This window comes from Leptonotus elevatus, chromosome 14, assembly GCF_054856555.1.
Source record: "Leptonotus elevatus isolate MCC_2025b chromosome 14, RoL_Lele_1.0, whole genome shotgun sequence".
Lineage (NCBI taxonomy): Eukaryota > Metazoa > Chordata > Actinopteri > Syngnathiformes > Syngnathidae > Leptonotus > Leptonotus elevatus.
Genome location: NC_141252.1, coordinates 681,360 through 693,599, shown reverse-complemented (window position 1 = coordinate 693,599; position 12,240 = coordinate 681,360). Strand labels below are relative to the sequence as shown.

The 12,240-nt window shown below is 45.0% G+C and overlaps 1 protein-coding gene across 2 annotated transcripts; it reads left to right on the top strand.

Annotated features, from left to right (window-relative positions):
* Positions 1-904: 904 nt before the first annotated feature.
* On the top strand, positions 905-12,153 carry capn3a (calpain 3a, (p94)). Of its 2 annotated transcripts, XM_086094543.1 has the most exons (22): positions 905-1,333; positions 1,616-1,685; positions 2,337-2,455; positions 2,557-2,690; positions 2,909-3,077; positions 3,376-3,459; positions 3,531-3,625; positions 3,706-3,783; positions 3,903-4,063; positions 4,805-4,974; positions 5,320-5,331; positions 5,431-5,639; positions 5,887-5,967; positions 6,458-6,494; positions 6,782-6,859; positions 7,577-7,634; positions 8,250-8,323; positions 9,249-9,317; positions 9,397-9,475; positions 9,610-9,726; positions 9,831-9,889; positions 10,018-12,153. In XM_086094543.1, the coding sequence occupies exons 1-22, from the start codon at positions 1,082-1,084 to the stop codon at positions 10,042-10,044; spliced, it is 2,232 nt and encodes a 743-aa protein (XP_085950669.1). In that variant the 5' UTR covers positions 905-1,081; the 3' UTR covers positions 10,045-12,153. The 2 variants fall into 2 exon arrangements, with proteins under 2 accessions (XP_085950669.1, XP_085950668.1); XM_086094542.1 differs by lacking the exon at positions 5,887-5,967 and having other exon boundaries at positions 8,250-8,314.
* Positions 12,154-12,240: the final 87 nt, after the last annotated feature.

The following is a 12,240-nucleotide window of genomic DNA, read 5'->3' as shown; positions in this document are numbered from 1 at the left end:
AAGAATGTGCTGTACGGTAAAAACGAGTGTGATATTGATTTGTGTTGAGGTAAATTTTTCTGCCACTAGATGGCATGATTGCATTTGTATGATGGTGACAGCTCAGTGCATTTTTCTTTTCATGTTAAGAGCTATCTAATACATGAAGTAACTTCAACTTTTTAAAATTGTACAATACAACTTGACCCCAGTATCCACAAATATATAAATTATTATTAAATGTATTACTGCTAAATTTTGATGTGGACGTGTCTGCTGCGTTGCGACTGGAATTCTCCCCGTATAGGCTTTCAAGGGTGGGCATTAAAAAATTAAGTGGCATTAAAGGAATTTTAAATTAAGTCAAAATTAACGCACTAATTTAGACACCCCTAATATATATATATATATATATTTTTAAATATATATATATATATATATATATATCCTGTCTCAACATTTTTGGGGTAAGTTTCAGACTCTTCAAAGCCTGCAAAAGTCTCACATGCTTAAAATGTACTTCAAACAAATGACACGTCATGATTGTGAGTCTCCTCTATCTGTGCTGCCCCAACATTTTTTGGGTACTTTTCCCCATTTTTTTTGTCCCTTTCGAAGACAATCTGGCGCAGCTGTGGAGGACCGGCGTGCTCCAAATGGGTTCTTGCTGAGACTGCTCGACTCTGAGCTCCATTGAGAGGCGCTTGAATGCCTTCTGCTGAGGCAGGGCATCCAGCGGCCATGCTTTGGATGGCCTCCGGCGTGGCCCGTTGGCCTTTGTGTCACCCAACAATGACCAACGCGCCATTGTGTGTCGGCCCAATGGTTACACACACACACACAATGTATGCGTATGTGTGCGTTATGTGCCATTCTGTGCATGTATGTTGGCTGAATTTACTTTTTCTGAGCGTTCAGAGGGGGAGGCTGCGTCACCGCCGCGGGGAGCCAATCAGGCACTTGTTCTTTGGATTTATGCCAGCGTGTCCAGCTTGGAGACTTTAGTCCAAGTGGCAACATTGGAGAAAAAACCCACGCTTACGCACAAACTCACGCACGCCGCACCACAGAAGGTGAGCGAGAGAGAGCGAGGGGAGACGACATGCCCTACACACCGTCTGGCTTTTTCTGCGACCGGCTCATCCGGGAGCGAGAGCGGCGCGACGGCGAAGGCAGCCTCAACAAGCCGCTGCGCTTCAACGGCCAGGACTTTGGCGCCCTGCGGCGGGAGTACGTTCAGCGCGGGACCCTCTTTGACGACGACTCCTTCCCGGCCAGCGTTGAGTCGCTGGGCTTCAGAGATCTTGGACACAAGTCCAACAAGGTCAAGAACATTGTTTGGAGGAGGCCCAAGGTAGGAGGGAGGGAGGATGAATGGATGGATGATTGACAGGCGGGGGCGGGGTTAATCACGTTGGGGTGGGTGGAGGTCTATGGAAAGCAGTTTGAGTGAGTATTTACACTATTCCATATTTTTGACATCCAGCTTGGAATGAGTCTTACTGGTAAGGTTTTTTTCAACTGCTACCTCATTTATTAGCAGTAAGTTCATATGTATATATAGAGGTTCAAACTAAGACGCTTTTACTTTTTTAATAAGGATAAATGTCCCTTTGGTTGTTGTATTTTTGTGCAGGAAATTAGCGAGAACCCACAGTTCATTGTGGGCGGGGCTAGTCGTACTGACATCTGCCAGGGAGATCTCGGTGAGTTCAACTGTTTTGTGCGTATTGTGCCGGTACTTAAAAATGACAAGTTAATGTACTACAAGATATTACTTGCGAAATTATTATTATTTTTTTTCTTCATTTTAGCATTTTAATCATAGCATGTGTGGGATTGTTTCTGGAGCACCTTTTTTGTCAAACCACTATACTTTCAGTAGGCCATGTCCACCATGTCTGTGGAATGTTTATAAATACTTCTATACCAAAAAACAACCTTATTCTCGTAAGATTCGGATTTGTTAGATTTTTCAGTCAATTTTGTCAATGCCTGAATCAGACCACGTACCCAAACTCCATGTGCCCTCCCCGAGGCAGGCTGTGGCCTCCCCCACATTGTTGTTTCTCTTTTGGAAGGGAATCCAGCCAGCAGCACTTCTCATTGTTGAGCTCGAAAAGGTACCACAAAAAAAAGAATCTTTAATGTTGCATCAGCGGACAACTAACTGGATGTGGCAGCAACCCGAGAAGCGAGATGTCGCGTGTTGGGTCGTGCATGTGGTACCTTGGCCTTCAGTTCATACCACCACTTTCACAATTATTAGAAATGATCAATACTGCACAAAAACGCACTTTAGCAGGATGTTCATGGCTCTGACCTCCCACCTTCTGTACCCACCTTTTTGCGTGCAGGTGACTGCTGGCTGCTGGCCGCCATCGCCTGCCTCACCCTCAACGAAAAGCTCCTCTACCGGGTGGTTCCTCCAGACCAGAGTTTCACGCAGGACTACGCCGGAATCTTCCACTTCCAGGTTGGCCAAGGAGCTTCTGATGACCTCGTTTTTCACCTCGTCTCTGCTTATATGACCAATCTTACCGCTTCCCTGATCTCGGTCCTCGACTTCTTCCACAGTTCTGGCGCTATGGCGACTGGGTGGACGTGGTCATCGACGACCGCATCCCCACCTTCAACAACCAGTTGGTGTTCACAAAGTCAGCGGAGAGAAATGAGTTCTGGAGTGCCCTGTTGGAAAAGGCCTATGCAAAGTGAGGCGTCTTTTAATGGAGAGAGATGTCTGAAGGAAAATCTACATTTACAGATTTCTATATTGTAAAATAACAAGTAACTAAGTCCGTCTGTATTCCGCAAACTCGGTCGTACCATATCGAAACAAATCGTAATCCCACTGAATCGAACAGAGTCGTTCCACTTTAAAAACTAAACTGCCCTTGAATTGTACCCGACTCATGCCCCTTGTGTCCAGGCTGCACGGGTCCTACGAGGCCCTGAAGGGTGGCAACACCACCGAGGCCATGGAGGACTTCACAGGCGGGGTGACCGAGTTCTACGAGATGAAGGAGGCTCCCAAAGACCTCTACAAGATCATGAAGAAGGCTCTGGAGAGGGGCTCCCTCATGGGCTGCTCTATTGATGTGAGTTTCACATATCTTTGACCCAAGGTTGGGTTAATGATTTTGACCCCAGCAGATTGGGTTGAAGATTGATATCGGCAGATTGAAGAGAATGAGAATGACGACAATAATGAAATGCTTTAAGTAGAAGGAAGTGGGCCACTAAGGTATGTTTGCCTGCAGATTATAATATCGACAGATTACACAGTATAGTCTTCTTATTTTATTTTATTTCATCACTCTTAGACCTTTGGAATTCATTTTGGGAACAACATTGATGTAACTACAGTTTTTGTGCGGCTACGTTTGTATTCCGCAGTCCCTCGTCCCTGCTCGCTTCGAGACCCGGACGGCCACGGGCCTGGTGAAGGGCCACGCTTACTCCGTGACGGCGGTGGAGGAGGTAAAGACCGGCAGCATCGCTTGCCTCACTTGATCAGGAGAATTTACAGGACTTTGTCTTGTCTTTGGCAGTGTCGGCCCTCGCAGCACAGAGAGACTAAAGTGCGCCTGGTGCGTCTCAGGAACCCTTGGGGCCAAGTGGAGTGGAACGGACCCTGGAGCGACAAGTCAGCATCCCTACCGGAGGAATTGTAGCCCAGTGTGTGGAATATTGGCTACTTTAACAGTTTGCTCTTTTCCCTTTCAGCTCAAAGGAGTGGGCTGCGCTACCCAAGGCCGAGAAGGAGAAGCTACAACACCAAAGCGCAGAGGACGGAGAGTTCTGGTAACGCGGAGACCAATTTTCAATACACGGACGGATTTTAATGAAATACATTTGTTCTAGAGAAACACGACTTATATTTTCAAGTTTTTCTGAGGAATACTAGTGTTCCCCCTCTCCAGGATGTCCTTTGAGGATTTCAAGAAGAACTACACAAAGATCGAGATCTGCAACCTCACGCCTGACGCCCTCGAGGACGACAAGATCCACAAGTGGACAGTCTCTGTGAACGAGGGCCGTTGGGTGCGAGGCTGCTCGGCCGGAGGATGCAGAAACTACCCTGGTATGAAACGACATCGCTGAGCCGAAATCCAAAGGCGCTCAGGGCATGTCCAACTGGGATGAGGTCACGGGGCAGATCTAGAACACGCTGAAGGAACTAAGGGCCTGATTTACTAAGATGCCAAATAGCAGCCACTAAATTGCACATTCTGTGTATTATTGCTTTAAAACTTGCGACAGCACGCCTGAAAAATTGCTCTGGGAGAAGCCAGCAGCAGTTGTCACCGTGTGCTGAAATCACTCAGACACAAGGAAATGCATAGTTGAGTTTCATCAAAAGTGATATGGCATGACTCCTTGTGCCTGTCATGTGACAATCAGCACATGTTCATTCTGACGTATGTGCTCAAATGTCTATCTCTGCGGCCCGTTACCAAATGGCCCGTGGACCACTGCTCTAGTGCACGACTAGCGTCTAGTCCTACCTCTTGCAGAACCGCCAGCCTGTCTTTATCTGTAAAATGACCATCATCGGGTCTAACCCACCTCCGCACAGAGATAAACCACGTGCCGCGTAGGATTTACACCAGTCACGAAAACAGCCTCAAGACTTACAGCGTGTCTAGGAAACCCCTTGGTTTCCTCAACCCGGTGCTACTCGAGGAGGGTCCTGGGTGGGACCAGTCTAGAAAACTTGCTTAGACAGCTTCCCCCAAAAAACTGACCTGGATAAGTGGCACTTTGAACCACACCAGTAATCTTTTTTTTCCCTCTGACAAAGCTCTCGTTTTGATCCCCGCAGACACTTTCTGGACCAACCCTCAGTACCGCCTTCGATTGTTGGAGGAGGACGACGACCCGGAGGACAACGAAGTTGGCTGCACCTTCGTGGTGGCTCTGATGCAGAAGAACAGGCGGAAAGAGCGCAGAATGGGCGCTAACCTGTTCACCATTGGCTTTGCCATCTATGAGGTTCGTAAAGCCAGCTTCTGCTTTGGATATTTGACGCAGAAATGAGCGGTAGATCATAACAATGGTAGACTGCACTCGGTCAGGTGGTTCCTGTGGTCTGGAACTCTGGGTTTCTGAGTTAGGTGCTCAGTCCTTTGCAGAAGGATTCAGAGTAGAACAGCTGTTCTAGAGCCTTTGAAGTACCACCTCAAAATTTTGAATGATGAGGCTTCAAAAACATTTTTCACGTACCACTAGAGGTACCACATTTTCAGAATTACTGCCCAAGAAACCTGTGGAGCTTCCATTTCCAAGGGGAAGGAGGCCAGGTCCTGATTTTTAACCATCTCCTCTGTCTGTCCACAGGTGCCAAAGGAGGTAAGTACGTCCCCACCCAGGATTCGAGCTCTCAGGTGAATCTTTCTCCTTAGTCTCGGGAAGGGGTTTCCCACCAGAATGTTCTCCGTCCTCTTCCAGATGCACGGCAACAAGCAGCACATGCCCAAGGACTTCTTCCTGGTCAGTTCGGCCAAGGCGCGCTGCAAGTCGTACATCAACCTGCGCGAGGTCACCCAGCGCTTCCGTCTGAGCCCCGGCGAGTACGTCATCGTGCCGTCCACTTACGAGCCGCACCAGGAGGGCGAGTTCATCCTGCGCGTCTTCTCCGAAAAGAAGAACACCTCAGAGTGAGTGGTTGCTTGATTACAGGTTCCTTTTGGGGGTCGGCTAGGACACTAATTGGTAGTTATAAATGTCTTCAAGAAATGAATGGCAGCTAACAGCGTTGGGATTGAACCCCCATAGGTTTGCGGTTCAAATACGAAAGTAGACTTGAGGGTTTGTGAGTGGGGTGTCATGGTTTGTGGGGTGGGAGTGTGGGTTTTAAGGTGCACCGCCAAGAACGAACCATTTTAACGGAGATTTGATTTGTAGAGCTGGAAGAAAGCGGCCCCAGTTCGAGGCTGTTATGGAATCTTTTTTAGGACAAGCCACTCCTGTCTGGGGCGATCTGCGGTAAACGTTCAAAAATGTCTTCACTGAACCACCGCCGACCGTCACTGGCTGCCCTCCGCCGCCTACCGTGGGCCTCGAGGACCAGACATCCGCCTGACGAACTGTCGGAGCCTGCACGGGAGTCCGCAGTCAACGTTCTCCAACTGGGATACTCACACATGCTACATGCTATTATTGACGATCATAACTAGGGACGGGCATGTTGAATCGATCATTAGGAATTATCGATTAATTGGGTCTGCTACGGGAAGTTCATCATTCGAGTGCAATACAACATTCACACAAATTCCTTGATTGTTAATTACCCAATCAAAATGTACTGCATGAAATGCATCAAATGCCCCTCCCTAATTATAACCGGGGTACGGTTCACATTTTTCTTAGCATATGGCGTTCAGCGAGTGAGCTGACAGGCTCGGTAGTCCACACGTGATATGTTATTGTTGTTGTCAGTAACCATGGTGACCTCTTTTTGTTGCTCTGCTCTCAGGGAAATAGAGAACAGAATCGAGGCCGACCATCCCGTGGTGAGTCGGTGTATTTTTTTTCACGACCAATTTGCACCTCTACTAAAATAATGCTCACTTTTGATCGACATTGTCAGAGGTATGACCAGGGCTGTCGTCCCCTTCACCCACCTTTTGCATGCCCCCGTTTTGGTCATGTTTTTGGTTTTTTTATTTCACAAAAAACGTTGCACAGGACAGTGAAGACTTTTATGCCACGTGTGAAATTTCTCACCGACTCCATTGTCCCCCATGTTTGTCATGACTGTGGTCCCGGCTTACCGCAACCTCCACCTCAACGCCACCAGCCAGCGCCAGCCTCAGCAGGGGAGGAGAGCGAGGAGGACCAGCAGTTCCGGACCATTTTTCAAGAGATTGCTGGCGACGTGAGTACAAACGAGCCAGAGGTGGCATAAGGACTCACAATTTGTACTCCAAATGAGGAGTTTACAGTTTGTAAACTGCTATCAAGATTTAAATGTAGCCCTCACTTCACTAATCTCTTCCATCCCTCGAGTCTCTGACCAAAGTGCATAGTTGTGATAAATAGTCATAGTGAATGCTACCCAGCTATAGCAAATACTAAGCTAGCATTAGCACTGTAAATAAGCAAACGTTAGCCACAGCTGCTATGTTTGTAGCATGACTTCTTTGCAATGGAGTGTTACTACAACAATAAATATAACCTGTTTGAAGTTGTACAATCAATTCAAAATAAATAAATAGAGGAGATAAACGTGCATTTCGAGCGAAAATGTTGCCAAACCCACATCGCTTCTGAATTCTCAGGAGCTGCTTGAGATCCCTTGCTATGCTTCTTTTTGCTGGCGTTAGCATGAAACCCAAGTTACCAAGTGAAACGGTTGTTTTTTTAATTATATGATTTTTTTTCACATTAAAAACAAAGTAAGGAGTAGAAAGTACACCAAAAATTATGGCAAGAAAATCCATATTCAAGTTAAGTACGTACATATATACCGCATATTTTTCTAAATCTACTTAGGGACAGTAATGAAGTATTAGTATGAAGAAGAAAAAAAACAGCAACAGGCCGATTCTGGCGTATGTCAATAAAATCACAGAGGTGACTTTCCCTCATGCAGGACATGGAGCTCACGGCCAACGAGCTGAGAAAACTTCTCAACAGAGTCATCGTCAAACGTGAGTTCATCTTATACGGTAAATCTTTTCACCGTGGCGTCACACGTACTTCCAGGTGGCAAAGTTAGTGCGATCAACAGGTAAACTAATTTTAAAAAATGAATGTGATGGAAATTGATCGTTAACATGATTTGAGTGACTAGCTAATGAACAGACTTTTCTGTTGCTGGAATGAATGGCATTGGTGTGATCTTGACACTGAAATAGCTTGTTTGCGCTGGCGCTAGCTAGTAGGCTAGCAAGTGCCACTACACTGAAATAGCTTGTTGCGCTGGCGCTAGCTAGTAGGCTAGCAAGTGCCACTACACTGAAATAGCTTGTTGCGCTGGCGCTAGCTAGTAGGCTAGCAAGTGCCACTACACTGAAATAGCTTGTTGCGCTGGCGCTAGCTAGTAGGCTAGCAAGTGCCACTACACTGAAATAGCTTGTTGCGCTGGCGCTAGCTAGTAGGCTAGCAAGTGCCACTACACTGAAATAGCTTGTTGCGCTGGCGCTAGCTAGTAGGCTAGCAAGTGCCACTTGGAAGTACCCTGTCGCACTATGTTTACACAATAATGGTCTATTGAGAACAGTGACGGTGAATGAAGATGATGGTTCTTTTCTTATGTGCTACAGACAAGAGATTGAATACGGAGGGCTTTAGCTTGGAGAGCTGCAGGAGCATGATAGCTCTGATGGACGTATCCTTCGTATCAAATGCACAACAGGCCGACACCTGGGCCACATTATTTATTATTATTATTATTGTATTATTATTGGGGGTGTCAAAATGAGTGCGTTAATTTAGTAACTTAATTTAAAGTTCCTTTAATGCCACACTTTTTTTTTTTTAACGCGCGATTAATGAGCGCCCCTTACTTGGAAAGTCTGTACTGGGGGAATTCCAGTCGCAACACAGCAGACATGGCCACGTCAAAATTTTGCAGTAATAAATTGAATAATAATGCATATATTTGTGGAAATTGGGGTCAAGTTGTATTTTACAAAAAAAAATGTGCAGAATTTCACAAGTAACTTAATGTTAAAGATTAGATAGCTCTTAAGATGAAAATGCACTGAACTGTCAATGTCGTACAAATATGCAATTATGCCATCTAGTGTCAGAAAAATGACCAACACTAATCAATATCACACTCATTTTTTACAGTACAGTACATCTTTTTTAATTGTAACTCAATGTTATGAATTATTATGAAATTATTGTATCAATGACTAAAAGATGCAGCCATATTTCTATTAGTTTGTCATTTGTTTCCACTTTTATGTTAAGAGTATGAAAAGTTGGAAAAAAATATTTTATTGTACATTTAGAACAGATATAAAATTTACTGTTAAAATTGTGAGTTAACTATTGAAGGCATGCGATTAATTAAGATTAAAAAAAATTATCGCCAGACACCCCTAATTATTATTATTATTGAGCCTGCTCTCTAATTAAAGGAGCTCTAAATATTAAAATTATATATATATATATATATATATATATATATATATATATATAGATATAGATATATAGATAGATATATAAAATTAATTAATTAAAATATGTACTGTATATAGCATATACTCATATTTGAAGAAAAGTACAGTTATGTCTTAACTGGGTGGGCTAAGATGGACGGGACGAGTCGCCTCAACCTTCAGGAGTTCCGCCACCTGTGGAACAAAATCAAACAATGGCAGGTCAGCAAGTATGGAAACGTCCTTGACATTTTTAAAAATGTTCTCCCACGCTCACTTTTTCCCACACTCTCTTTTCCAGGGAATCTTTAAGCACTACAACCCCGACCAGTCGGGCAGCATCAACAGCTACGAGATGAGGAACGCCGTCAACGACGCAGGTACGGGATTCCGATTCCTTCGCCGCCTTTCCGGCCTTCATCGCCGTCACCCTCGCCCGTGCCGACGTTCATGAACTCACCCTGTTGTGAATGTTCTTGTCACTGTGCAGTCATGTGTCTTATGTCCCGCTCAGGCTTCCGCCTCAACAACCAGCTGTACGACATCATCACCATGCGCTACGCCAACGAGAGCATGAACGTCGACTTCGACAGCTTCATCAGTTGCCTGGTCCGCCTCGAGGCCATGTTCAGTAAGTTCAGAGTTTTCAGGAAGTTGGATAAGGTCAAGAAGTCAACCGTGTTCGGCAAGTGAGATTACCGATAATGTCCTGTGTGCTTTTTGTCCTGCCCGTAGGGGCCTTTCAGGCCTTCGATCAGGACGGAGATGGTACGATCCGACTCAGCGTACTGGAGGTAAGAACAACACACGACTTATAAAATTGATTTGTATTCAATAAAAAAAATGGAAAGAACACATTTTCTCACCGTGCTGGAGCTGCATGACACACCTGAGTCAAACTAAATGGATGTCATCCCCGCAGTGGCTCCAGTTGACCATGTACGCCTAAGGAAGAGGGCCGCACGAGGACCAGACCTGCCAAGACTTTACCTCATGACTTCCTGTGCCGCTTCTCGTCTTCCTCCTCAATTCAGGCCATTTGCATCTATTCTGTGCTTTTGTCCGACTCCCATCCCTAACCCGCCCAAAGAAATCACTATCACCCGTCTTTTTCATGCATGGAGATACCTTTCCTCCCATTCCTACAACACTTCTTCCTCAGTTCCGGCCATTTGCATCTATTCTGTACTTTTCGTTGTTTACCTCAACCCGCCCAAAGAAATCATTCTCTCTTTTGTCATTTTCATTCATGGGGACATCTTTCCTCACATTTTTAAGAACAGTCCTTTTCCCTCTATTCTGTGCTTTTTTCCTACCACCACCCCCAACCCGCTCAAAGAAATCTTTTTTTTTAATGCATGTAGACACATTTCCTCCCATCACACCAACACTTCCGCTTCTTTCACCCCCATTAGCATCCATTTTTGTGCTTCTGTTCTACCACCTCCTACCTGCCCAAAGAAATCTCTCTCCCTCCCTTATCTTTTTCATGCATAGACACACTCACTCCTACCATCTATTCTGTGCTTTTGGCCTACTCCCATTCCCAACCTGACTCACTATCACCCATTTTCTTCATGCATTGAGATCCCGCCAACACTTCCTCCTCAGTTACGGCCATTTGCATCTATTCCGTACTTGAGTTATTTTTCCTCAACCTGCCCAAAGAAATCACTCTCCATTTCTTTTGTCACTTTCATTCATGGGGACACCTTTCCTCCCACTACTTTCCTCCCATTTTTAAGTACAGTCCTTTTGCCTCTCTTCTGTGCTTTTGTCCTACCACCACCCCAACCCGCCAAAATAAATTTTTTTTTAATGCATGTAGACACCTTTCCTCCCATCCCACCAACACTTCCGCTTCCTTCTCCCCCATTAGCATCTATATTCTGTGCTTTTGTCCTACCACTTCCAACCTGCCCAAGGAAATCTCTCTCCCCCTCCCTTATCTTTTTATGCATTGAGACACTCATTCCTACCGTCATAATTTCCAACTCCATCTCTTCCTCCTCCATACAGGCCATTTGCATCTATTCTGTGTTTTCGTCCTACTATCCCATCTTGACCAAAGAAATCAGTCTATCACCCTCCTTTTTCATGCGTTGAGATTTCGCCAACACTTCCTCCTCAGTTCCAGCCATTTGCATCTATTCTGTACTTAAGTCGTTTTTTTCCCTCAACCCACCCAAATAAATCACTCACTATCTCTTTTGACATTTACATTCATGAGGACAGCTTTCCTCCCATTTTAAGTACAGTCCTTTTGCCTCTATTCTGTGCTTTAGTCCTACCACCACCCCATCCCGCCCAAAGAAATCATGTTTTTTTTTTAATGCACGTAGATAGCTTTCCTCAAATCACACCAACACTTCTTCTTCCTTCTTCCATTAACATCCATTTTCTGCTTTTGTCCTACCACCTCCAACCTGCCCAAATAAATCTCTCTCCCTCCCTGATCTTTTTCATGCATGGAGACACTCATTCTATACCATTCCGCCATCATTTCTCACTCCATATCTTCCTCCTCCATACAGGCCATTTGCATCTATTCTGTGCTTTTGTCCTTCAACCCTACCCCAACCCGCCCAAAGAAATGACTCTCTCTCCTCTTCACAGAGACACCCCTTCCTTCCTGCCACCTGTGTACTTTTTTTCACTCAGGCATCACTACACACACACACAACGACCTCTTTTGACATCTGTCACCATACCTCACAGAGCCTCACCACCTCACATACGCAAACACACACCTGTAGGTGTAGGTGAGGACTCACAGTGGACAACTTGTCGATCTTTTTTTTTTTTCACATTGTTTCAGTTTCCAATAAGGAATTGAAGAAGAGAATATGGCTATAAAAAGGTTGGACTGCTGCTTTCTTGTTGTTGTGATTTTCCTTTTTGGTATTTTAGGCTTTGGTCACATGAGTGTATTTTTTTTTAAGCATTTCATTCCCACCAATAAATCAATACATGTTTTAAGTTACACGCTTGACGTTGTTCACCAAGAGTTTCGAGCAGTAGACCTCTGCAAAGGCCATCTTCATGTGAAAAAAATGTAATAAAAATCATACATCAAGCCTGCCACTTACAGGTTGTTCTGATGTTTTACATGGATGTTAAGTACATTTTTTTGTTTTGGTGAAAT

Excerpts from the sequence above, each read along its gene's own strand:
- capn3a (XM_086094543.1), top strand. The coding sequence starts at position 1,082 with ATGCCCTACACACCGTCTGGCTTTTTCTGCGACCGGCTCATCCGGGAG. Across the intron at positions 2,691-2,908 it reads TTGGAAAAGGCCTATGCAAA|GCTGCACGGGTCCTACGAGG; the intron begins GTGAGGCGTCTT and ends CCTTGTGTCCAG. Across the intron at positions 4,064-4,804 it reads AGGATGCAGAAACTACCCTG|ACACTTTCTGGACCAACCCT; the intron begins GTATGAAACGAC and ends TGATCCCCGCAG.